A 27338-nucleotide genomic window follows, 5' to 3' on the forward strand; every position below is an offset into this window, starting at 1 on the left:
GCTCAGTGGCTGGAAAGCAAGTTTAAAGAAAAATGATGTTCATAGCCATGCAGGCAGGAGCTTGAAAAGCAGCTTTTATAAAACATATTTAATGTTTACAGTCACCCAGTGGCTGAGAGCAGTAATACTTTTAAAATATGTTTAATGTTTAAAACCACTTGGTGGCCAAAAGAACAACTCTTGCTGAAAAGATATTTAATGTTCAGAGTCATTTTGTGGTAAGGAAAAAGCAACTTCTTGTGAATTTTTAACATTTACAGCTGATCAGTGGCTACTAAAACAACCATCAATACAGAATGTTTTATGCTTAGAGATGCTATGCGCCTGTATAAAAACAATTCCTACATCTCTCAATACTACACTAAGACATGCCAATACCATTCCCTCAGCAATAGTATCATTGACAAAAAAATAATACCTAACGGGGGCGATAGGACAAGGGGCAATGGTTTTAAACTGAAAGAGGGGAGATTTACATTAGATATTAGGAAGAAATTCTTTACTGTGAGGGTGGTGAGGCACTGGAACAGGTTGCCCAGGGAAGCTGTGGATGCCCCATCCCTGGAAGTGTTCAAGGCCAGGCTGGATGGGGCTTTGAGCAGCCTGGTCTAGTGGGAGGTGTCCCTGCCCATGGCAGGGGGGTTGGAACTAGATGAACTTTAAGGCCCCTTCTGACCCAAACCATTGGCCAATATATGCCAAAAGAATTAAAACTTTAATTATTATTCAGCACCACTTAAATGACCAACATTTGCATTTGGAGCAAACCCAAATAGATTAATTTTAATAACGAAAGTATTGGTTAACCTAACAGAGGGGTCTGCATCAAGAGACTTGGTTGTGATGAAATATAAAATGATACTTGATTTATGCTACTGAGCTGGACTAAAGTCAGAGTGTGGATAGGAACATAATGGTTTTATCTGCTGTGACAGGAGTTTTTAACTTTGACCACTTCCTGCTGAACACAATAAAGTAGGCCTGGATATACATGAAGTAAGACTCAAATGCTTTGCATGAATTCGGCACTGGCACTGACACTAACATTTTGGGACTGTGAAACCAGCTAGCAGAAAACATTTATCCAGCATCTCACTTTTTTAACAGCAAAGGCTCCTCAGCCATTTCGCTGTGTGCATGTTTTTAGGGTCCTGTCTGTCACAGCTTTCATTTCACATAGATTCTCCCAGCTAACAGTATCTGCCAAATTTTCTTGTTTTGCTGACAATTTTCAAGAGACAGGGTGTATGAAATGGAAGTCGCAGTGAGTATGACAATAGCCACAATTCTTTAACCAAGCAAGCCTTGATTCTCTGCATTGTTTTCTTTCTCCCTTTTGATCTAAAAGGGTTTTCTATATGTAAGGTTTCTCACAGTGGCTGAAGCTGCCTAGGTTGCCTAGTGATCTATCATCGTGTCAAGAAACACTTTTGTTTCAAAAGCATTTACTGCCTTGTAATTTTCTCTCAACATCTCAGTGGTTTTTTTAAATTTTTTGTTTTGTTTTGTTTTGTTTTGTATTTTTGTGCAATGCCCCTTATACATGGGAAAACACTCTTTGACAAAATGCTAAGCAGACATAACCTGCCTTTCCTTTGGCTTCTCACTTAAAACTAACCTTTCCCTCTAGTGGCTCTAAAACCTAGTCTGATGATCAGTGCAGTGCCTATTTCTTTTTACAACCAAAAAAAAAAAAAGAATCAAAACCCAAAGATCCATACTTAAGAAAGCATTTCTAAGTGAGAAACCGCTGAAACATTAATTGTGATGGGTAAACTCCCACCTGAGATAGCCCCAGGATAAAGAACTGAAAGGCAGTGACGGGACATGAATTTTTCTGAAAAGTGGTCTGTATGACCTAGGGCACTGGGTCTGACCCAGGCAATGGACAAATTTGTACACTCTGTAATAAAGTACCAGATTAGAGGACATGTGGCTATGACCCTGTAAGAGGGGAGAGTCAATACAGTTTTGTGAAGGAAAGCCATCCTTCACAAAACCTGTTAAAACCATTGGGTGAATCAGTGAGTATATAGCTCTAGATTACTTGCATAGATAAACAGTATCTATATTTCAAAAGAGCTTTCAGCAAGGTTCCTAAGCAAATGTTCTTAAAAAAACCAAACCAAACCAAACCAAACCCCCCCAAAAATAGATTAAGAGAGAACAGCCTTTTCTAAGATAACATCCAAATAAAAATAGAAATCAAATGGTAGGAATAAATTGCCAGTCTATATAAGAGGTGGGTTTCCACTGGCATCTCACTTGGATCTGAACTCATAGGTTGCCAGTAAAAGAGAATATATAAGCAGGTGACAGCTTGACAAAATGAAAGCTTGGCTGCAAAGTGTTACAGGGGAATCTTAACATAACAAGTAACTGAGGATAGGGGATTTCACACTGAGAAATACAAAGTAAGAGGCATGGGAAAAAAATACCCTATCAGTATTTTCACAGAGGTGGGCTGTAGCTCGGTTACCTATTAACTCTTGACCATGGGATCACTGTGGAAAATCCTCCAAAGTTTTAATCTCAATGATCAACAGTGGACAAAAAAGGGAAAATGACTGACGGGAATGATTAGATAAGGAAAAGGGAATAAACAAGACTATTCAAGATATTTGTATCTTGAATACAACATCCAATTCCCATCATTGTCTCTAAGGACTTGATAACACCAGAAAAAAGCATGGAGACCAGGGTAGAGATGGAGGAACTGCAGCCAGGGCCTGACAGATTACATTGCCAGTTATCTCTCCAGGAGCATGCGTAATATGATTCAAAAATATCTCTGGCCTCTACGGATTCCTAAAGTATTATCTTCCGCAACAGCCCGCGTACACTTTTGGAACTCCTTAAAAATATGTCGCCAGAAGCTAGGAATCTATATCAAGGGAGGGATCGCTCAGTATTTGCTCCAATGCTTTATAATCCTTCCCTCCCCAGCCTCTGCTCAGTGTAAACTTCAGGCTAAACTCCAGCACACGGTACTAAGCTATGCCCAATCGGAGCGCAGGTTCCTGCCCACCAGTTCATCAGGTTAGCTTTCTACACGTTTTAATCCTTTCACATAAAACTACATAGATGGACATATTAAACATACGTTACATTTGTGAATGTGTGTGTGTGTGTGTATATATATATATATAAAAATAAGCTTTTGTCAATGTATAAATACAAGTCAATGTATAAGTACAAGCCAATGTTTAAATATAAGCCAATTAAATATTCACTTCATATGGAAAACTGCCAGAAAATTTATAGAGATGATTTTTAGGCTGTCAGTAACATGGGAAGCAAATCCATAACACTCTTCAAGTAGCTGTCTTGCACCACGGAGGATACACAGTAAAAATAACCTGATATCAACTTTCTAGTATCATTGACCATTTTAGTGTTACAACGTAGTGTTACAACTGAGGCAGTTTCAAATAGAATATTCAAACCTAATCAGTAATACAGCTATTTAATGTGAACACATTCCATTACTCATTAATTAATAACCAAAAAGGCAGAATAATTGCCACGGTGATCTGGAGTTTTTAGAGCCCCCCTAAGCAATAAAGAGTCAATCTAGTGGAAAGGTATGAAAGGAAATTGCCTAGGAAAGTACGTATGGAATCTGTATGTTATGGAATTGATGGGTTTAGTACAGCCCTTGCTGGTCTGTCTATAAGCACAGAGGAACAATTAGGAGACTGTGACAGTGGAGGTTACAAATGTGTCACATGTAATACATATGAGCAGTTAAAATCAGCACAGTCAGTAAAAGAATTGTATGAGAGATGCAGATGCATTTCTGTGCACATTTTTATGTATAAATGTATAAAAATATATAATAAGATCTTTCCTTGAATGTGTGTTTAACGCTGGTATGTCCCTACTCTCAGTCATCTGGACTAATAGCTTTAATAAGGGAAGAACCTTGGTTTAAACTCACCATATATTTGCATGTTTACGTGAGCTATATTGCAACAAAAGCTGGCACAGCTGCCAGAAGCAACAACAGAGTTGATTAAACGATACTTAAGAACAACACATTTTGCTAATACTAACTTACAAATGGGGAAATTACAACCCCGTTTTCAGTCTTCATACATAAATTCTGGGTTCGTTCTACATTTTGGAACTCTTATTAAATGAAGACAATATTTTCAAATAAAGATATTGATAAAACCAATGCCATATCAGAAAAATACATTACGAGTCCAGCCCTTAAGCTCTTACATGTCTCTCATTAGGCACAGGATAACAGAATAGCAATCTCTGTTCTTAAAATACTAGTTCTGCATTGTAATCTGACTTCATCTGCTGAGTTTCTCTGCAGGGAATTTCACGTCATTGTCCTTCCCAAAATAAATTCTTCACCATAAAGTTTTCTGCACCCTGTTTATTATGTGAACATCACCCTGTCAGCTTTGGAGGTACCAACATCCTTCCACAGCAATACAGAAACTACGCACACTTTAAAAAGTATCAGGAATAATGGAAGTCATAGATGGGTACCGTAGCCTGCGTGTTACACCACTCGATAACCAAGGGGCTTTTCAAGAGAGGATCTGTTTTGTTTAAATGTGTGGTCGACTGTCCTCTCCAGCGTACATGAGCAGAGCACAGTGCACGTACGCTAGCTGGCCAGAGGCTAGCTGGCCATTCAAGCCTTTGACATAAAACAGGCAGGCGTCCTAGTTTGTAGCGGGCTTAAATTAGAGTTTTAGAACACAGTAAACATCCTGCTGACATTTTTTTCTTAGCAAAAAGCGTATGCAAGAATTTGGCTCCCAGTAAGGAACACACCACCAAGTAAAAATGGCAAACCTAAAATTATCTCTTCTTCAGAGAAGGCTAAAAGACATGCACTACCATAATCGTTTTTAAGGAGTGGTATTGATTAGAGGGAAAATCAAACAAACCCCAGTGTACAAAAACTGTAGAAGAAACTTTAACGTAACCTCAAAGTGAATTTGAATGGAAAAAAATAAATTTCCACCTAAAACGTGCACGGAAAAGAGCACAAAAACGTTCTTAGAAAATCTACCATGGAAAACTGGGATATGACAGATATGTCTAAATCATATATATGTGCATAAAACCAGGTATTGAGAATCGTACAAATTTCCACCTTTTTGTACCTTTTACAGGAAAAAAATCACCAAGGTCCAAGATCAAGTTGACATGCAATTTTATTATAACGCTGTGACCGGAACTCTGAATCCGGGGATGAACGTTACGGCATTTTTTCAGCCAACAAAGCTTCCGTGACGGCAATTAGTACAAAGGTCAGAGATGTTATAAAACTGAAAACAGTGCAGCCATGAAAATTTCTAAAATGCGTGTAAAGGGTCTGAAGGACACTTTTCTTCCCAACATTTCCCAGCCCCACACAATCCTCTCTTATGGCTGCGGACTGTGGTACCTCAAGGGTGTTTTATACAATTTGCTTTATTTCACTGTCCAAATGGAGTATATACTGTGTGTTTATATTGAGTTTAAAGTTTTCAGGATTTTATTAGCTACTTCTCTACCCCTCTATTCCCCTTTCAACATGAACTCTGGCATCCACATTTTGCTTATTATTACCAATAACCTTAGGATAAACTACCAAACTGAGTAAACCTTTGGATACGAGTGTCACGCAACAGCCTTGTCAGGCTTATAGAAACGACTAGTAAGCGGGAAAAAAAGTCATGTTGCAGTGCATTTCTCACAATGCAAACAGCGTGCCTGGGTGCAGTTCGTAATAAATAGTGTTGCAAAAATATAGTAAGTGAAGTTTAGGACATTTGGGAATTGAAAACTGGCAACTAGAAAATGAAAGTGCAAAAAAACAGATAAGAGGAAGAGTTCATCAGGGTTTTTGCCGAAGCCAAGACAACCATATGCTGCACCAGCTAAAAAATCAAAGTGATTTTCAATGTCAGCTTCAGGCAGTGGAAGGTCTAGGCATCTCTGTAGGTGCAACTAAATGGTACTGATGATAGGGAACAGTAGTTTTAGATCCTCTGAGAAATCTATGCTTGCATAAGGTAGCAAAAGCATGGATAAAAGAGAGCAAGAGAGAGGAGAGACCTACATCGGAGAAGGCACAATCTGCTGGCACATTGCAGACGACAGAAGGCAATTTTGGATATTTTTGCTGCAAGACAACCCAACAGCAAAAACTGTTATCTGCTTTAGTAACCGCTAATTGCAGTTTAGGCCTCCACTTAGGGCACTATTGCCTTGCCTTGTCTTTTCTGATCAATTTTCATCCATCTTTTTTTTTTTTATAGAGGAAAATAAAAACTGTTATGAATAAATCTTCTAGAAGTAGTGAATGTGACTGAATGAAGTGAAGATGAGGAGGATGCATTTTTGTCATGGCATCTTCGGCTGTTTTTCCAAAGGACAATAAATTTAAAAGCATTTATTTTAAAATGCGGTATGCATGACACAGCATACTCAGTTACATCTCAACAACAATAGTGCACCTATATAGTGAATCTATAGATGCACCTCTATAGATGACTACAGTGAACTTGTCTCTACACGTGTATGAGACCAATGTGATCATCTCCATATGTCTACTCAAATCACATTTTACTATATTCTACCACTCTTTATCAAAAAATTTAAAATACTACCTCATTAATTCCATATAGCAACTTGTGTAGACAGCTAGTTGCCTCCCAGATTGTCTTTCAAAACATCACCATCTGAGCTGCATAGCTGAATGAGCAACAGTATCCCCCTGCATGTTTCAGAGTCAGAAAACTTCTGCAACTGTTAGCAACTACAGGGAGCATTAAACTACTAGTACTGGCTTGTGAAGCACTGGGAAAAGACAACTCAGGAGAGAAAATGGCAATAAGATGAAACTAGCACTGGGAAGTTAAGGGCCTCCCAGCCCAGAATGAATTCATTTCTGGTGCCCGCAGGGAAGCCCGAAGCACCATCTGGCAGCAGGGCACAAGCGGTGTGCTTGTGTTGCACACACTCCTCAGAACCACTGCAGAATCAGCCACCAGGCAGAGACCCGACGGGCCCATTTAGTCTATTCTCCTGCTCCAAAGCAGGATCAATGCTCTTTATGTCTTTCCTGGCAACCGCCTGTTGTGTTGTGAAAATTCTTCAAACAAAAACCTATTCCAGTGCTTCAGTATCCTTGCTAGAGTCCATTTTCGTTGGAGAGAAAATTATTGTGTCCCTTGTATACTAGCTTTTTGAAAACTTACCATGTTTCCAGTCAGTCTTCTCTTTTTTTTGAATTACAAATCCAAAGCACTCAATATTTTCTTGGGCATTAGATTTTTGAGACCTTAAGCCAGTCTTGATGGGCCTCTCTTGACTCCCGTTCTTGCATTGTGGAGAGCCAGGTGAGGGCAAGTGCTATTTTCAGCACCCACAGTGCAGAAGGACTTGGATAAAGAATTGTTCCCTTATTTATAATTAGGAGATCATGCAAATGCTATTTAACAGCCACAAAGACAAGAACAGTAATTGGCAAGATGCTGTTGTACCACCTAATTCTGTACAGCAAACAGTCAACGTTAACTAGAAAGCATGGGGAACGCACTTCATCCTGTGAAATAACAGGCTTGAGGGTCCTCAGAACCCCTGGACCTTAGCACACCTGTCTTGTACATAATTTTTTTTTTCTCCTCCCATCCTCAGAGACTTAAAGTCACAAGCACTCATTTTGCAGGAGAATGAGTTTCTAAATAAGCAAATAAAGCTAAAACAAAACTGTAATCTGTACATTTCTAAGCACAGAGCGAGACATTTCTAATAATGAGTTTTAGAAGTTATATTTTCATTTCAGCTTTCTCTTCCTTTCCTCAGCAGGAAATGCACGTTGAGACAATTAAGTAATATGCAATTAGTTATCAAGTGTTTAAAGCTTCTTACTCACCCACTGGAGACATTTCTGGGACACTGGCAACATAAGGTCCATCCAGGAACTTTGGCTCATTATCATTAATGTCCTGCACTTTGATGATGAATTCTGATTCCGGCTCTAGTGGTTTCTTGGTGTCAACATCCACAGCCTGAGCCCGGAGTGTGTAGAAAGGTTTTTCTTCTCGATCTAGGCTCCTTATGGCATGAATGTCTCCTGTGGTCTCATCAATGGTAAAAACCGTGCCGGCACCATCTCCTGAAAGTGTATATTTAACAGTGCCCACTCCCTTGTCCAAGTCAGAATGGAGCTTGAGAATTAAAAAAAAAAAAAGAAAAAAAGAAGGAGGAAAAGAACATTAGTGGCTTTTTCTAAGCTTGAAGGCAATTATTATTTTTATTTATTTGTCTTAATGTACCAGAGGAACCAATTTCATAACTCCTTAACTGCCTCTAAGTGCTCGGAAAAAATGTGGGTAACATTGTTATGTAATATTTTTACCTCCAGCTAGTACCCAGCACAGAGATAATTTCAAAATTCTACCTGCTTTTTCCCATGAATACTGTTCACTACTAAAACTGCAATGAAGCAGGGCTTGAAATTTAAGACTAAGGATGGAAAACCACCAATAACCACATCAAACATGAGATGACATGAGAGAGTACCAAAAGCTTGCACAGGCGTTTGGATTCCAGAGAAGTAGAAGAGAACTATCTAATTTTCATTTTACACACAAAAGCTTGACAGAATCCTAAACCCAAACTCAAAGACAAACCTGGTTAAAAAAAGACAATATATACCTCTTAATTATGGTACATGCTAAACAGAACTGAAAGTACTACCTCTTTTACACAAATATTTGATCGTTTGTTTCTGTCCTTTCTGAGACAGTCACACTGCAGACAGTGTGGAGCTAGGAGTTGTCTTGCTCGTTGGAAGAATACAGAATTCAATCATTTCTGCCTTAACTCAATTGATTCTGCCTTAAATACCAATACATACATTTTCCAGGCTGTTAGCATGTTAAATCTCTATTTCTAATTTGAAAAAAATACTTGAATACAAGTTTTTGTCCGTTTGGTCTGTGTCTATACTACCATAATGTGGCCTTAAATACCATTTCAAATGCAAGGATTTTTGAAAACGAAATACAGTATGATGAACTTCTTTCTCAGATGCCTTTATCTGTTTCATACTCATCCTTTAAATACCTCTAAAAGTTCTGAATAGATACTCAAGGTTACATCACTGATGCTGAAATAACTTTTAAAAAATTTGCCTGCTTGTCCCATCTAATGAGGGCTAAAGAGATCTGCTATAATGGACACGGATTGGAATGGAGTCTTCAAGAGTGAATTCCCTTAAGCAGTACAGTAAAACGATTATGGATATAGGCTTTATTTACATGATGTACTGCCCAAGGTGAAACACAATAGAGGAAACATGGGACATGAAAGGAGATTATGTAGAAAATGAATTACTGAGAAACTAAATGGTTTTGGTAATGGGGCAAGAAGCTAAGCTACAAAGAAAGAGGTAAAGGCAATTATTAACATTTATAGCTATTGCCTTGAAATTGAAAATAGGTCCTTGTAACTGTGGAAGAGGTCATGGTTTGTGGGATAGAGAGAACATGAACATAGTCTCTTCTTTGTCTACTTTTTCATCTCATCATTCCTGCTCAGTGAATGTACTAGATTCTGATCTTTCATCTAGCTGCCCCCTGCCTGTGATTTAAAATTATCTCTCCAGTTCGAAGTAAAGCATTTTGCTTCTTGAGCATTGGTTCACTGTGGAAAGATTCAAAGGAAGTTAATTCTTTTCCTCCTGGGGTGTTAAATATTTCCTTGCTTGCAAAATGAAAAGATAATGCAACCTGAGATAATTAATGACTATTTCTTCCTCATCATTTTAATTTAAGTGGCTCACGAGCTTCCTGCTGTTCCATTATACCTTGCTCAGTTAAAACTTAGTATTTTCCTTCCATTACCATATAGAGGCTTACAGACACACATGGAATGAAAAAAAAAAATCAAAAAGATTATGAGAAAGCTCAAAGAAAAAAACATTAGAACTTTACAGAGGGAACTGCACAATTTTCTTACTTGTGTCCCTGTATTAAATAAAGTATGTCTGGGCTTTATTGTGAAGTCTATCTTGTTCCATACTCCTGGAAGCAAGAATACCACAGAGCAAAAGAACGTGGGCTTGAAGCAGGGATTTGTAAACAGGGAAGCATGCCAAGAATATTGTCTCTATTCCCATCTCCTGTCATCAGATGTGGCACTAAAGCTGAGGTGGCTGAGTGTTTTTCTGATTGCCAGTCGAGGGGTTCATGTTCAACTAGTAACAAATCAGGCTGAACTGCATGTGTTATCCGAGCACCTGGATTATACTAGAGAGAAATAATTATGGTTGCTTCCCCTAGCTGGGTAAAAAGTTAAAAAATATAACGAGAAAAAAGCAAAACAAGGGCTATTAAGAGAAAGAGTGAAATACAAAGACAAGCATAAACATAGCTTTTTTCAACTGGATTGGAGCAAAAAAAGCTTTGTAACTGGCAGCATTAGCAATTATACAGTTATAGATGTGTTTACTGTGCTTCACAAATATCCCTCAGCTAGTATAACCTAGGAACTATTCCATTGATTCAAGCAGAGCTGTATTGCTTTGCATTAGCTGGGATCTGTCACATTGCATTTGTTCATCAAATCATGCTAATCTGATGATTTCGATATAGGCTTCTTAGATGTCATTGCTGGACAATGTGCAAATGCGTGCTTATTTGTAACCCACATTGAGCTATGCAATTTGTGGGGCAATTCAACATTACAAAGTGTCTAATTACTGTAGGGGAATAGCTGATTGATTGAATTTAAAATGAACTAAATTCTCCAACAATAAAAGGCACACAATAGTGAGATTCAGATGCAAGGACAGAGAGACTTGCACAACACTAGAAAATAATCCTGACTTTCAATGCCTGAAATTTTTCAGAAAGCAGTTTAGGCTAAAGAATAAGTGCTTGCTAGTGTGTCTTTGATTTATGTGTTACAAGCTGTATTGCACTGGAAGAAAAGACATTTATTTTTTGTGCCGAAAAACTTACAGAAGATTTATGAGAGACTAGCTTTTCTGACACTGTGTCCAGCAGTCGTTTTGGTTTTGTATCCCATTTCTCCTTCTTGCTTGTACTTATTTTCTAATTTTTGCTCTTCTGCTATTTGAGCAAAACTACAGGGAAAGAGAAAAAGTGCTCAAGTCTTAACAAAATTCCCTCAATGTGTTTACATTTCAGAATTACTTGAATTTACTGCAACAAGGTGGTACAAAATATTGTATTGACATGGATTTTTCTTACCGTTATGTTTTCTCTGCAAATCCTGAATACTAAAAATGCCACAAAGGTTTGGAAAAGTGAGGGAATCATTTCTACTTTTGCTCAAATCTACGTTGTTATTCTCACTACCTAAGTAACACAGAGTTTAGTGTCAGATCTTTGGGTAAATCTGCCCCAAGTGTAAAATTAGTGATTTCTTGCAGCAAACTCTGTTAGTGCTGAAAATCATGAATATTTTTCTGTGGTGGCAGATAAAGACATATCATCCCACGATTCTTGCTAATGTGTGCAAACAATAACATATATGGCAAAGGAAATGACTGATAAAAAAATCAAGTATGAATTACAAGATGGAGAGTATTGTGAAATACATTGTGTAAATCTATGCAGAAACTATGACAGTGTTCTTGAATCATATCCAAGACCAGATGCCAGACTGAATCAGTCTACAAGTCCATGTGATCTAGCAATCTGCTTCAGCCTAAAACTAGCTGAAAGCTAGTTTGCTTTAGAGAGGATGAAAAAGTTGGTAACAACTCACTACAAGCACATCTGGGAGAAATTATTTATTCAGTTCTTCAGATAGTTATGTCCAATTCCTAACGAGCAGTATGATTATTCGTATTTTAGCAATAAATTAAGATCTCACTGACTTAACTCGGTGTTATTAACTCCATGTCACTTCAAGAATTCATACACCTGCACAAATCATTTGATATTACATATGAAACCACGTGAAAGATCAAGAAATGCATTAGCTAATGTACTTCAAGAAGTGCGGTATACCCCTAGCTAAATTCAACATGGTAGCAGTGTGGATCAGAAGTATTTGCTCCTTGGTGCTGGTTTGCTCCTCAGTATCCTATGCATCTGATCCTCAACTATACATCTTCTCTTTTATAAAAACTTCAATGGTTTGCATTAATGAACTTACAACGATTTGGAAAGTCAAATTTGTAAATTCACAGACAATGAAATGTCTGTGAATTAATAAATCAGAAGCAAAAGAAGTTTAGCAAATTGCAAGATAGTCTGGCCTTAAAATGAAGCAATCGCTACACCCTCACAGAGTGTGCAAAAGCAAGGGCTATGACATTCACTAGGATTGCTGTGATCTTAATATCACAGCAACACAGACACCGAAAAGTTGTTTTATGAATTGACTGGTTCCCTTTCTTAATTTCCCATCCATACACAATTAAAAAAAAAAAAAAAGGTAGAGAAAGAAAAGAGGAGGAAGTAAAAAAAAAGTTCTAAACGTCAAGGAATGTTTAACATCCCTAAATTGATATATTCATCCTGTGATATATTTTAGGATTCTAAGTCTTCTGCCATTGCCAGTTTCACAGGATGAAGAAAAATTCACTGTTCAATTTATTTATTGCTAGTAGATCTATTTAAATGCTATATTGCAGTGCATATCTGGACTAAAAACATTGATAAATGTTCCAAGATATTAACTCTTCCTTGCATACACAACAGTACAAGTTATCCATCCCCTATCTGTATATTTTCAACATTTTTCATTATGTAATATATTTTAGGACCTTATTCCATTATTTCCTCTGTCTGTATCTACTTCCAAGTATCTCCGTTTGCTCTGTAGCCACCAGCTCCTCCCCATGCTCTTTCTTGGGTGAGATTCACAATGACAATTGTCTGAGAAGTCAAAATAGCTGGTTAAATCCAGTATTACCTAAGACTGCAAACACAGAATGACGTCCTAAACTGAGGAAAAGCAAAAACGTCATTGTTGTATGTCAAACAGAGCTATTTTGGCAGTTGTCTACTGCAAAAAGTCTGTGTGTTGGAACAGGGATGCCCACTACAGGAAAGAAGAGTGTAAATGAGCCTAGAGAAACCTTTGATACTAAGCATCTAAGATGACTTTCTGTTTGGAACATTGCCCTTTAAAAAGATACTTATTCTACACACATTTTCTATTGGCAAGAGCTCTATGGTCTACACAGATTGCATAGTTCCTTTCAAAAACTGATAATTCTAATATACTGCTTTTATACAAATGCATTTTTTTCTTCCCTCCAAAAATATATAAAAGTTGAACATTTTCCCGAGATAAAAGAGGGTGGTGGTATCAGAGACAATAATTCAGGAAAGTGAGTGGTAAAATCAACAATATAATGGCTGCTAATCAAATCCAGTCAAATATTTTTTCTTTCCTCCCCTCTCCATCACAGACAGAGACACACACGCCGCCCTCCAGAGGAAGTTTAAGGACAAGGCAAAATCTGCTCACAACGCACTCAGTGCAAATGTTTCTTGATCTGAAAGAACTGGATTACCTAGGGCATCTTCTGAAACCTCAGTTAACATACATCAATCAGGCAAGGCTGCAGACTAAAGCTTGTGTTGGGAGGAGTCAGGACACTACTACAAAATGGATCAGGTGAACAACAATCTGCAAAACAGGCGTATGGAAAGAAGCAGCAACTAAAATAGAATCATTTAAGTTGGAAACGACCTTTAAGATCATCGAGTGCAACCACAAAATGATGAGGTAACAGAAAGATGAACAAAAAAAGAAGTGTGCTGTTTTCTAAAGGTCATTTGGAAAAGATGGTTTTGTTTCCTAATACTGAATATTATTTGCAATAGGAAGGGGTGGCTTTGTTCTAGCTTTGTGCGAGGCTTTTACAAGAGACTCACATCCATGACTAGGCTTTCTTAGTGCTATGAGAATTTTAAACAATAATTAAAAATGGCAATTAAAGAACACATATATGCATTAAAATACAAAAATATATATAAAAACCATACCAAGGATAAAAAAAAACAATTACTTGAACTAGCAAGCTGTGCATGTCATGTCACCATGACCAGTTTTCTTAGGGATGTATTGTTACAGCTTCTTTTCCTATGTTTAGTAAAATACCTACTTCCAAGAATTGGCATTCTTCTGTCTAATTTTTACAAAAAATGGTAATAGACAACATGGTTCCGCATTTATCTATTGTACCCTGTCCAAATTAGATTAGAATACTTTCTTATTCAAGAGGAATGAAATAAAAAGGTTTTCTACTCTTTTTCTAATGATTCTTGTTTGGCAAATAAATCTGAGCTTTATTTAAATTAAAACACCGATTATCCAATTAAATAATACATTATCTCCTTCTGTCACAGGGATTTAGCTTAAGCATACTAAGTCAGACCAGTCTTTTCCAATAACGAGCATAGTCGCCAGTTAGTAATATGATGGCAAATAAGTCATGAGCAAGGAATAAAAACAGTAACTGACTGGTCGGTTAAAATGAATCCTCATCCCTATCAACATCGCTGACTTGAGAGGCCAGGGATTGTTATTTTTCTAATTCCACTGTACAAGAATATTCTTGTTGCACTGTGCGTAATTCAATAATAACATTTGTAAAAGCACATTTCAAATTAAATATATTTTTCTTTCATGAAATGTAATTGCCCCTAGACAGAAAAAAATACTGTTATATGAAAAAAAATGCACTAGTAAAATATTGAAAAAATTAAAATCTATCGATAATATTTCATTATAACTTGCTTATACAAGTTACAAGCTGCATGTATTTCTGACGATGGCTTTTACATCACATTTCAGCTGGAGCTGATGCATACAGAAACACCGTGTCCCTTCTTAAACATCAATGTAAGAACCAGTATCGGAAGTAATTTTTTTACTAAATTTTTCTTACCGAATACATATAAGTCCATGTTACAATGTGCTCTGTGTACGTATGTTGATAGGTTTAAGTCCACGGTTATGTTGAATTCCATTTGAGAGAAATGTTTTGCAGAACGGTAACAGCTGGTGGGACCATGAATCTGCTGGGGCCTTTAGGTATTACCATGGTAAAGTAACAATACAAACACGGGTTCCAACAACAAATTCCAGTAACGGCCATTGGACAACAACAAAAGACAAAATTTGAGGAAACTTATCAACTTTCAATTTCTTCTTTCTCCTACGCAATTTTATACATTCTGCTGAAGGAATATCAGCTACAATAAAGCGTGCAGCTGCTGATGACAGCTCAGTGGAAAATGATTTCACCATCTCATTAAATTTTTATAATTTCAGAATTTTTCAAAGTATTTAATAGGAACAGAGCAGGGGATTGAACCTAAAACCCTTGCAGCCCAAAACACCTGACTGCATCAGATGGGAGGGGTGAGGTTGTGCCACGTATCCTCATACACAGATGTGACCTTTTCCTTTCTCTTCGCTATTGTGCACTTGAAATCTATGATAAACTACCTTCTGGTTCAAAGGAGTCTGTGCAAGACATCACCTGTTACAAATGAATGCATTTCAGTTGGCACCAGTGGAGATGGATTGATTTACACCTGTGAAACCAGTGCCTGGCTGGAATCCCGGTGGCTAAGTGGGAGCGTAATGAAACTGAAACTGAGAAATGAGGGAAGGGAATTTGCCACAAACAGAGGTCTGGGGAAAAACCATCACAGCTTTCAGCAGCAGATACTTGTATTCCTTTTCAAGGCAAGACTTACTTTTTCATTATGAAAACTAAATGAAGAAAAGACAACATTACAATGAAATTCTACATTCTTGCTATTTAATTGTGCAAGATCTGGAAAACACCCAATGGCATTGCTGTAATTAATGAAAACGGTAAGTGTAGAGGGGTAGTGCTCTTTTTAGGTAGCGTATAAGATTGTAGTATTTCCTTTTTGAAACAGGAATCACCGTAAGAATATCAGAAAGATCTGCATCTCTCTGGTTCGAGGCCAGGTTGGGTGGGACTTTGAGCAGCCTGGTCTAGTGGAAGGTGTCCCTGCCCACGGCAGGGGGGTTGGAACTAGATGATCCTTAAGGTCCCTTCCAACCCAAACCATTCTATGATTCTATATTAATTATGCTGTATGAATAAATATAATAAAAATAGACATTAGACACATAGGAAGGCTTTACATGAAACACGCTATATCTATAACAAAATTTGTAAGACACCTATTAGTGGAGAGTTCATAATTTCTAATGACTGCCTAATTATATTTATGAAAACAGTCTCTCTGAAGATCACCAGATGACCCCTCTTCAAAAAATTGAGAACAAGCAGGACTTCATATTGCAAAATGTCACTGAAATGAAGCTGTTGGCAAGGTTAGGTATTTTCAGTCTAAAGCAAGGTGTTTATGCTTGTGAAGTGACAAAGTCTATTTTCTTTCAAGGGTGTGTGAACGTGATCCAATTTCTGTAGAATTATACTCTATAGATGTCTTAAGCTACAAGGTATAAAATCATGGTTTATTTTCCTTATTCCTTATATCTTAACTACTCGGGCTTTACCCATAAAATACCATTAGTGTCAGAGGACAAGTGCTTGAATACCAAACCCAATACGATCAATATACGAGATTCCTCATCTCATCTATTAATGGGTCATGAGATTATGGACTTTTTTTCTTGAGATTTAGTTTCCCATGGAAGCTATAGCTACAGCTGCTCAGTTGCACAACCTTTTTTTTTCTCTCACAGGAATTGCCCTACTGATGCCACTGGGAGTGCCTTTGTGCAGGCTGTAGGATTAGCTATGAATATGCCATAGGGAAAACAGTGTACTGTATGCCATTCTGCTTCTGAAGTGACAGCCAAAAAGACAGTTGCCTTCTGATGGCTGCCATGGCAAATAGGGTCTACAGAACAACATCTGCTACTGGAAGAGGTCACGGCTCTGAGCAGCTTCCCACACCTTCCCTTAGTGGCATTCGCTTCTCCACTCCAAACGCCTAGACATAATTGAATTGCCTTGAACTTCTTTACATCATTTATATCCCATCTAGTTAAAGCAGTTGAATAGCTGCCCTTTGTAAGCCTGGCTCTTCTGAAATTAATTATGGCAAACTCAAACATCCTGCTGGAGTTGTTCTGAGGAGGCAGCAACCTGTACGAGGGACAGCAGGTATGGAGCAGCATACCTTTCCAAACCACACCTGCAACTAGGAGAAGAAATATCTCTCCAACTATGTAGTCATAAACATAGGCATAGCAGTCACGAAGCCAGTTATCTCCTACAAACACTCAAAACTGTGGTTAGGGGTTAGCTGACCTCCATAGCCTTAGAAATGGTGCACCTGAACACACACAAAGTGAATCCTAAGCCTGACTGTCTCCCTGACTCAGCTCTGCAAAGTATCTAGAGAGAGCTTCCCTGGAAAGTTAAAGGCTCAGTATAGTTCCTAGAAGCATACCCTCCATAAAACTCCCCAAACTAGGTTTGCCTTTCTGTAGAAAGCCACAATTCTCTGACACGCAGAGACATGAAAGGACACAGATCACCATACAGACTCCAATTGCGTTACCCAGTGGTCTACCTATGCTGAAATCTTTTCTGTGTGTATCCCAAAGATGAAAATAAAAATAATAACAATTTTTAAAAGTCACTGATAAATACACAACTTTTAAGTACTTTTAATGGGATCTTTGTCATAAATTAAAAAGAACAGGTTCCTGAGGTTAGAACATGAAAAGAAAGACTGGAGCTGTAGGGTCTCCTCCTTTTTGAGTAAACACATTGTTGGAAACATATTCTGAAACAGTATCAGTTTAAGTCCATTGCATTTGGAGAGGTCAAAGATTCTAAACCGCTTAGAAAAGCTTATGCTTAATTTGACACTGATTGGAACTTTAAGTAGCAAATCAATCTTCCGCTGTTTCATTTTTTATTTATATCAGTATGCTCTGTAATTTCAGCCTCATCTTGGGGGGTTTAGAGAAAAGGCCTATTAAATTCTGTTCGGGCTGATTAAACTTTCTCCTTTTTGATCTTTCTCTTAATACATTTTTTTTCGTTATTTCAAATATTTTTCTTCACTGACTGTATTAAAAATGAATATAAAACTCTCTCCCTCATGTATTTAAATTTAATGTTATGTTAAATACAAAAAACTTGTTCTGTAAATCACACTTGCTGTAAAGCACTGTCACTTTTTGTTTTATAATGACACACTAGAACATGTACGGAATGACAGAATAGAAAGATTCTGCTTCAACCTGTCTGTCGCTGTGGCAAGGCATACTATTATAAACTTTTTGACCACTTCTCTTTTCTAAATAGGAAAGTAGAAAAAAAACCAAACCTTAGTTTTTATCACAGAGGTGAAAATATTAACACACATAGTAGAGCGACAATTTTAAGGCATTTAGAGGCACAGCATTTTATGAGCGAAACATGAATTTTTGATCTCCTTGTCTTAACTTAAGTTGACCCCAAAAAACCAGGCAAACAAGCACAAAAAAAAAAAAAAAAGCAAAATAAACCAGCAGTCATGAATCAATAATGGTACAGCAGAGAAGCTTAAAGATGACTTCTGGGCTCAGATGTCTTACTCCCAAGAAAGTGCAATCACACGAATCATGTTGCAGTTGCAAGATTTCCTCGGAACAATATTTTTAAAGGCTGTATTAATGAAATTACCTTTTCACCGTTGATTTTCCTCAGGTTTCAGAAGAACCTAGGAAACGGTTTCGTTGTATTTATTTGTTTCATTTTGCTGAAACACTGAAAATGGTTTCAGGCTAAATACTCTTTAGGCATGAAACTGTAACTTCCTGTGCATTTCCTACAGCATTGAGACAAACTTCCTGCAACACTGACTGTGGCCTCGGTACAATTCAAAAAATAATGCAATAAACAGCAGTCCCTCCACTTTTAGAAAGTACTTGCTGATGCTGGTTTCTGGTCTCATCAACTTACATTCTTTGTCTCGACGACCGACAAGAAATTGGTAAAATACAGGCAGTGATGACTTAACAGCAGAGTAGCAACTTACGAAATTTTGTGGCCTCAATGTAAGTAGGTTCAACAAATTAAAAAGAGAACGAGATTAATTAAGAGCTGCTACAGAAAGAGGAGGAGAAACATGTTTTTGAGGTGGCTGAGTTCATGTGGTCACTCTGGAGGAAGAGGAATGAAAGTGCCTCAGGAGCATATGCCTTGCAGGCCTGCTTGCCCATCACCTCCTGCATCACGATCTCCGTACTGCAACAAGACACCATTTCATACTCAGAATGACAACTAAAAATCAGTGGTGGAAACCAGGGCACACTGGCAGAGGAAAAAAGGGCTACTTGAGAAAAAGGTTGTATTACTCTTTCAAGCTCTCTTAGAAACACAAAAACTTTATCGATGTAGCTGGCAGGGATATGAACTTTATTTCCAATTTCAGAGTTTTAGAAATAAAAACAAAGAGGTCATATCTACAATTTTTTTACTCAATCAAATATAATCAGGGTCTTCAGCAATAGTACCAGTCATTTCAATAGAATGTATATGAGTTGGTATTCACGATATTAAAACTTAGTAAGTGTCATGGTTTAACCCCAGCCAGCAACTAGGACCATGCGGCTGCTCACTCACTCTCCCCTCGGTGGGATGGGGGAGAGAATCAAAAGAGTAAAAGAGAGAAAATTCATGGGTTGAGATAAAGACAGTTTAATAAATAAAGCAAAAGCTGTGCAGGCAAGCAAAGCAAAACAAGGAATTTATTCACCCCTTCCCATCAGCTGGCAGGTGTTCAGCCATCTCCAGGAAAGCAGGGCTCCACCATGCATACAGTTACTTGGGAAGACAAACGCCACAACTCCAAATCACAGAATCATAGAATCATATGTCCCCCCGCCTTCTTCTTCCCTCAGCTTTATATACGAGCATTATGTCACATGGCATGGAATATTTCCGTGGTCAGTCGGGATCAGCTGTCCTGGATGTGTCTCCTCCTAACTTTTGTGCGCTCCCAGCCTACTCGCTGGCAGCGCGGTGCGAGAAGCAGAAAAGGCCTTGACTGTTCAGCAACAACCAAAACCATTAGTGCACTATCAACAGTATTCCCATCCCAAACCCAAAACACAGCACTATACCAGCTGCTAGTAAGAAAGTCAACTCCATCCCAGCCAAAACCACAATAAGTTAGAGAATATAATAAATAAAACAAGTAAATTGGTACAACAGATAAGTGACACACTGCATAGTTTGCATTTTATTCTAGCTTGATTTACAGAAAAGTTTTTGGCAGTTTTGCAAAAACAAGAAAACTTCTCTTTCAGTGGGGTCTTTAAATTAATCGACCTTTGGATGGGATAAAAGTAGGTTCTTAGGACACAGGTAAAACGTCAGATAGAATTTGTTCTTCAGGCCTGTATTATTTAAAACAAAAAGCATTTATATGGCACTATGGAGAACTCAATCAAATCATAGAAATCCTGTATATATTGTAAGTTACGGATACATTCATATTTCACATTTCATTAAGTTGCACTGTGCAAGAATATTGGTATGCCATTTTTTTAATAAAAACGTCACACCTATGTACTAACAAGCAAAAGACAAATATCTTTCACAGCTCAAGGCTAAACCATTTCTAATTATAAATTTGAACAGCAATTGTCTCTACTGGATTGTCCCAATGCAATTTTTTAAAAAATGTCTTGAGTTTACATGAAGTTATATTCCAACCATAGCACTTACTTGCAAGATTTACTCATGTTTTTAATGGATAAAAAAATATTCTTAAGAATCAGCAGAGAATACAGTACAATAGATAAAGAAATTAAAGAGCTTTATAATTTGGAACAGAAATAATTATATGGCTGTGGTAAGATCTCTGTTTTCTGTAGCTGTGGCTGTACTTATGTTCCCTTCTGATGAGATGAAAGAACAGCCACTTCTGCTGCTGCTATTGGGAATGGAGAAGGAAGTGAAGAGCACGGAGTCATTTTACCCCAGAGGCAGAGGGTGGCCAGGTTACTGCCACAGAGACCTTGGAAGAGGGAATAAGCAGGAAGTGAGGTACAAGAGCTGCGTCTGGGTGAGTTTGTATTCCACCCCTTTTCTGATAGAGCTGCTCAAAGAAAGAAGAGAAGTGCTAATTTCTTTCTAATTCTTCTGCATATGGTTCTTCCAGAAGTCCTGGGGAAAATAATTTGCAAGAGTAAAATCTCTCCAGGCTCCAGGGAAGCCTAATTGTGTCCATAAAGCTTAAATCTTGGCCTCGACAAAAGTCAATGGCAAAACTCCCATTGTCTCCAATTTTACTCAGTAATAATTAGAGCCTTGCGAGTACTAGCAGAGTACTCTCCTGCAGAGTAGTACTAGCACGGTACTCTCCTTCAGAGTGAAAGTAAACATTTTATTTTGTTTCAATCCACACACTAAGGTAAATTTTCTTTCCACTTTTAAGTTTTAACAAACTGAAGATCTCTAAACAGAAACAACAGAAGTCTTTTCTTGTGTAGAAATGATTCACCACCTCTTTCTCTCTGATTTTCCAGAACCTCAAATGATACTGTTCGATTGCTTCAAGATTCAAGAGATGGGATAAACTTGATCAAATAATGCCTTATCCACTTTTAACAATAAACCTTCAGTTACGATAGAAATTACGGTGAAATCCTTCCACTGGTGCAGCACTTATTTGTTGTGTGGCAAGAGTTTTATGCATTTATTAACGTTCACAGAAGTAAGGCTTCTTTCACTGACAAACATTGCAGCTGTTGAAGGGAAAATTCACCTGGATTTGCAGTAGCTGCTAGTTATGATCATATTCACAAAGCGACACATTTTTTAGCAATTTTCCTTAAAAATATTCCTTTGGTGTGATAGATGACTTGCACATGCTCTTTTTCAATGTAAGAACAGATTTAGCTATTAAATAATAATAAATCCATTGGCTTCGTCCTTCTAAGCATCTATTTTCTTTGCTGTCTGCCTTTGAGTTTTCACAGATTTACAACACAGTTCTGAAGTTCATCACCTTATGACGCTTGCTCTAAATACAGAAGCCAGGATTCAGAAACACATTTGTGCCTCTCTAAACAGACAATGTGAACGTGACTTATGATAAAGAACAAACTTCTACTTTGTCCTGACAAATAATTTTACTCACTGAATCATAGAGAATCTCTACTCGGAATAAGGCATTTTAACGAAAGGTACAACCTAGAGAGAGATTAATTTTAACTATACTACATATTTGTTAATGCGGTCACAGAACACTGGTACCTATTTAGAATTAGATCAGTTAATCCTAAACTAATTAGCATCTCTTTGTTAATGAAACTCTTACTCCAGCAATATTTGCACCATAAATTGAACTGAATTTAACAACAAAGGATAATGTAGTCTAATTTACATAGGGCAATAAGTCAATTACTGCAAGAACCCGATTCACTCAGGAAGGTAATACATAAACAGTGCTTTTTGTTTAAACCAAATCAAGGAATGAACAGGTAATTACACATATTGACTAATGAATTTGCCAAAAATAAGTAAGACAGAAAACGGTAGTTATTTCTGTTGCTCAACTTTTTTTGAGGGGAAAATACTCTAGATATACAAATTACTGAATCTGTGGAAAGCCAGTGTTTCTAATTTCATTAACAAATTGATTATTAAAATATTTCTTTTCAGGGCAAAGTTTTTTTTCTTAGAAAAATCTCATTTCTTTCAAGGATATCTGATGGTGATTTATCTTCTGCAGAATGGTATTGCATAGATTCAGTGCAGTGAAAACTGCCGCACCAGAGTATTCTCTTGTAAGCATCGTTAAGAGCAATCGAAGAGTATTGGTCTCTAGTATTGAGGCAAGTGACATTTTTCCATCTCATTCAGGAGGCAAGATCTACCTCCCAGACAATGATCATAGCGCGTGCCTCTGAACATAGCAGGTGCAGCTTCTGAAAACACAGCGTGGAAGCCACCCATGGAAAGACATGCAAGGCTCGGTAGTATTGCACTTTATTTACGTATAGGGGATAACACGCAACTGCCAAAACCCATATCCGCAGCAGGGCACAGGTCTATTTGCACCAGCCATGTGCCCCATAGAGCTTGTTCTATTAAAGGAACAACGGGGAGTTTGAATGAATAAGAACACAAAAAGAAAAAGGCTTTATGCACAGAGCTTCCCGCTCCTACCCTCACCTTCCACACCTGCACGGGGAAACAGCCATTCTTGTTGAACTGCTATGAGATCCAATTTAGAGCTACATCCTTTAATCTAAAACTAAGTCTTTTGAGAGGTTGGCTTAAGGGTATAAAAAGAATACAGCATTCGCTTGTAGTGGGCCTTTTTAAGCTTTCAGAATAGATTCATCCCTCGCTGCCATCCAGCTGGCCTTGTTTTGAGTGCTGCAAAATATGCTTTGAAAAATCATCCAGCACAGGCAAAAGAAAATATTTAAGCAAAACCAAGCTTTTGATTTACTATATGTGTGCCTTAAAAGTGCATATTTTTCATTTTACCGACACATTTACAGGAAGCAAGAATTGGTGTTGTGAGATGCCAAACACCTGTCACAATAAAATTTCACGCTATGAAATCATGAATAAACTATTTCCCAGCACACTTACAGCCTTATCAGTATGATGTTCTTCTGTAAGAATTCAAATGAATAGTAAGTTTTCTCTAAATATTCTTTTAAAATGGATAAAATTTGTGAGCTACCCCTGCTAAAGATTTTGACACTCATAAATACATTAAGATTTCTTTGCCGATTTGTTCATTACCTTAATAACCTGGTTAGACTGGCCTTATCCAGCATGATTAACATGCCATTATAACACTGATGTCCCATAAGATAAAAATAATCTTAAAATCAGTTTGTTTTAAACAGTACTTCTGAGTAGTGGAGTTTTCATTACTGGAACAGCTGTTACCTGGAGAAACAGTAATTTACTTTCTTCCTAATTTGATATAGCAGCTGCAGCTAGTAGCAGCGTAGGACTTCTGACTTCCTGAAGCGTCTATTTTTCAGTCAGCTGTGTTAGTATTGTGGACCCCTCGTGACAACTTTGGGCCCCGTGTGACTCCTTCATTATCAGCACCATGAAACTGCTCATGTAACATGGGATTCCTTGGGATTTTTATTTTTTTTTTAGTAAAAACTCTACTGTTTACCCTTGTAAAGGTAAACCTACACAAATTCATTCTTAAGCGTGAGATGAATGTGAAATGAACCTGTATTTTAGAAAACAATGGGAGAAGGGAAGGGGGGAAGCGAGGGAAGACCTCTCTTCATTCCACACATAAAAAATTGTTTTGTTCATAAAAGAAAGAACCTCAGAAATGATGATTAACCTCCCCCTCAAAAAAGTTCTGATACATGCCCTCTCCACCGAAGCAAGTTTGCCCTCGAAAGGCACTGCTTTCATTTTTAAGAAAGAGCAGCAAGAAACATTTTCAGAAGACAGAAAAAAATGATAGAGAGTGGCTCTCCAACTTGCCCGTGATCTATGAAGGTCACAACTTTGATCAGCAGATGAACAGGTGTTTCAGCCAGGCTGGGCTGTAGAAAGCATAGCTAAGAGGAGGTACATGCCTATCTATAAAGAGGTTATAAAGCACCGGTTACGTATCTCAGCTGGAGGATGTTTCTCCCCGTGGCTGCAGTGCAGCATTCTAACATACATCTCTCCTCTGCACAGCAACACAGATGCACCAGAACCACGGAGGGAAGGTTGTAAGGTGCTTCCAGATGACTTCGCAAAAGTGCAAATAAACCTTTCTTCTCCCAGTACTACTGACTACATTTTGTGGGCTGATCCTGCTGCTCCACATACCTCTCTCCCACAGGGGACGTATCTGTGTCGTGCTACACCAGGGCAGCAGATACCAGCTCTTTCTCTACTTTGTCCACAAGAACTCCTACAGTTCCTTGCCGAGCAGTACTGCCTGCTGTGAAAAGGATGGAAAAGCACTTTTCCCCGTGGACAGGCAAAGTAATAAACTAGTCGTGACAACAGCAAATTAGCAGCACATATGAGCACTGCAGGGTGTATATAGAATTTGAGTAGCAACACACTGTCAAAGTCCTGGAGGTATTATGGACTTTGACACAGGGAAGTTAATGATCTTCAGGTTCTACAAACCCACATTCATGTAAGAGCTATAGATGATAACTGTACATCAATTTATAGAGAGCATTATAAACCCTACTTAGAGAAAGGGAAACAGACAAAGAAATAAAAGGGTACAAAGTAGCTCAATGGTACAATTTGTAAACAGAATTCAGTGAAAATGCAGTGACTCTAATGGCACTACTCTATCTTTTAGCTGCCTTCCAGCACAATAGCAGCTGTAGATGAGCATTAAGTTTGCTTTTCATTCAAGTCACAGAACCCCAAACAAAGATCAGAGAAGTGAAGCAGAATAATCTAACTTTATACAACTTCAGCTGGGAACACCTAAGAAATGATCAATCCCAATAACTACAGATGATTCTGAAGAAGAGCAGAGATGATGACCTCGACAGGGAACACCAGCTAAAGCAAACTTGTCCTCCTTTCATATGAAACGGAGACAGTTCAATGGAGGTTCAAGCATGAAAACGCTAAAGGCCAAGACAGGGGAAGCAGAGGGCCTATGAAAAGAAAATTTAGATCATTTACCATCACAAAAGTAAATAAGCAAATGAAGTTGCCCCAGCTGCTAGTTTTACACACACAAAAGTATAGCCACATGTTTTCCATACGCTTATTTTAGGGTAGTTCTTTTTTCTGGTGAGACATAGAAGAGAAAAAAGAAAAAAGAGAACAGAAGAAAAAAAAAAAGAATATGATCAAACATGTGTAAATCATATGCATTACTAATGGATGTTGCAAAACAGCTAGCAAATGTTTCCAAAAGAAAGGGCAAATGAATTTTACATAGCCAAGGATTTTTAAAATACACATTTTATGAGAATCTTAAAGGAAAAAACAGATGGCATTTTAGACTGAGTTCTACATACAAGATTTCTCTATCACAGATTGTGAATAATGTATGCATCCTTTCTCATCTTTTTCATATATAAAAAGTATTGAAATATTAATTTTTGTAGTTTAGAAAAAATTACAGTGAATATTTTCATGAGCACATATTCAGGAGAAAGTATTGGCCTTCAAACCAATACATATACTGTTAAGAGTATAAAACAATATTTAGAAAATGACATCTGTTCATAACTTCTTTTACCCTTTTTTCACACCAAAATTTTGAGTTGGACTATTCTAATTTTCTTTCCATTTAAAAGAAATAATTAACTAGACTTCATGTTAGCTTTCGTTATTGCAGTAAAAAATTTGTTTAAATATAACACATTTCCTAAACCAAATAGATCAACAAATAATTTTCCATTTCTCTATCATGATTGCTATAGCTTCGCATTGCCTGTTTCATGCTTTGTCTTATCAGTCAATTAGGATCAAGTCAAAATTTATTAAAATGGAAATCTTTCAGTGACTTCAACATAAATTTGATGTCTCATAATTTGTATTGTTCTTTGTATGGGTTTTTTTTTCACATTGTAAAAAGTAATAGTTGAACACGTTCTAACACAAATAAGATGGAGAATTAATCAAAAAAAGAAGGCGTATGGGCAAACACAACTTTTAGGCTTTATTTTGTACTTGCACTCCACCTGTAGACCTCACATGCAGGTTAATTCTCTGTGAATTTTTGTGAATATATACATGTATACATACATACACACACGTATATATATACTAGGCTCCATGAATAGATTTTGGGGTTGTTTAAAAAGTGATTCGACAGCACAGCAGGATATACACATGAGTAACCAACGGAAATTTTTGCTCAGGCACCTCTCTTGCCTCTGTACCTTGGAAGCTCAATTCTTCTAACTCAATAGCCTGTCTCTGCTCTGATTTCGTGCAAACCATATAAAGGCTTATTTTCTAGTACCTAGACTTTTCAAGGATTGTAGACTATGAGAGCTATACATTATAAGCATGAAAATATGACATATTTATGCATATAAATTGCATAAATATAAATCTTAATATAAGTAAGAGCTACTCCAAAACTGAGATCATACTCTCCTACTTTATCCTACTATTCTCCATAATTTCTTCCTCACCTTTGGACACTTGAATGCATAAATCACTTCTGCTCAGTAGCTCTTCTTAAAAGGACTGGAAAATTTGACTGAAATTTAGGGAAAGAGGGCTGACTAAACATGCCAGCACTCACCTAGCCTTGGGTAGTTTCTCCATATCTATTTTTTATTATACACGTGCTGTACCTATGTTAGCAAGTAACGTGAACCAGTAAGTGTGGATCTGTAGAATGAAGCAACTGAGGAACGATGCCCACAACAAAGGCACCTCAGGGTTT

General features: G+C 37.6%; 1 protein-coding gene across 1 annotated transcript in view; it reads right to left on the bottom strand.

Annotated features, from left to right (window-relative positions):
• The window catches only part of CDH12 (cadherin 12), a 225394-nt gene that overhangs the window by 116702 nt on the left and 81354 nt on the right, over positions 1-27338 (bottom strand). Inside the window, exon 3 of the mRNA XM_054191248.1 lies at positions 7892-8186. Within this exon, the coding sequence (XP_054047223.1) occupies positions 7892-8186 (295 nt within the window). The remainder of the gene's footprint in view (positions 1-7891; positions 8187-27338) is intronic.

Source organism: Rissa tridactyla, chromosome 2 (assembly GCF_028500815.1).
Source record: "Rissa tridactyla isolate bRisTri1 chromosome 2, bRisTri1.patW.cur.20221130, whole genome shotgun sequence".
Taxonomy (NCBI): domain Eukaryota; kingdom Metazoa; phylum Chordata; class Aves; order Charadriiformes; family Laridae; genus Rissa; species Rissa tridactyla.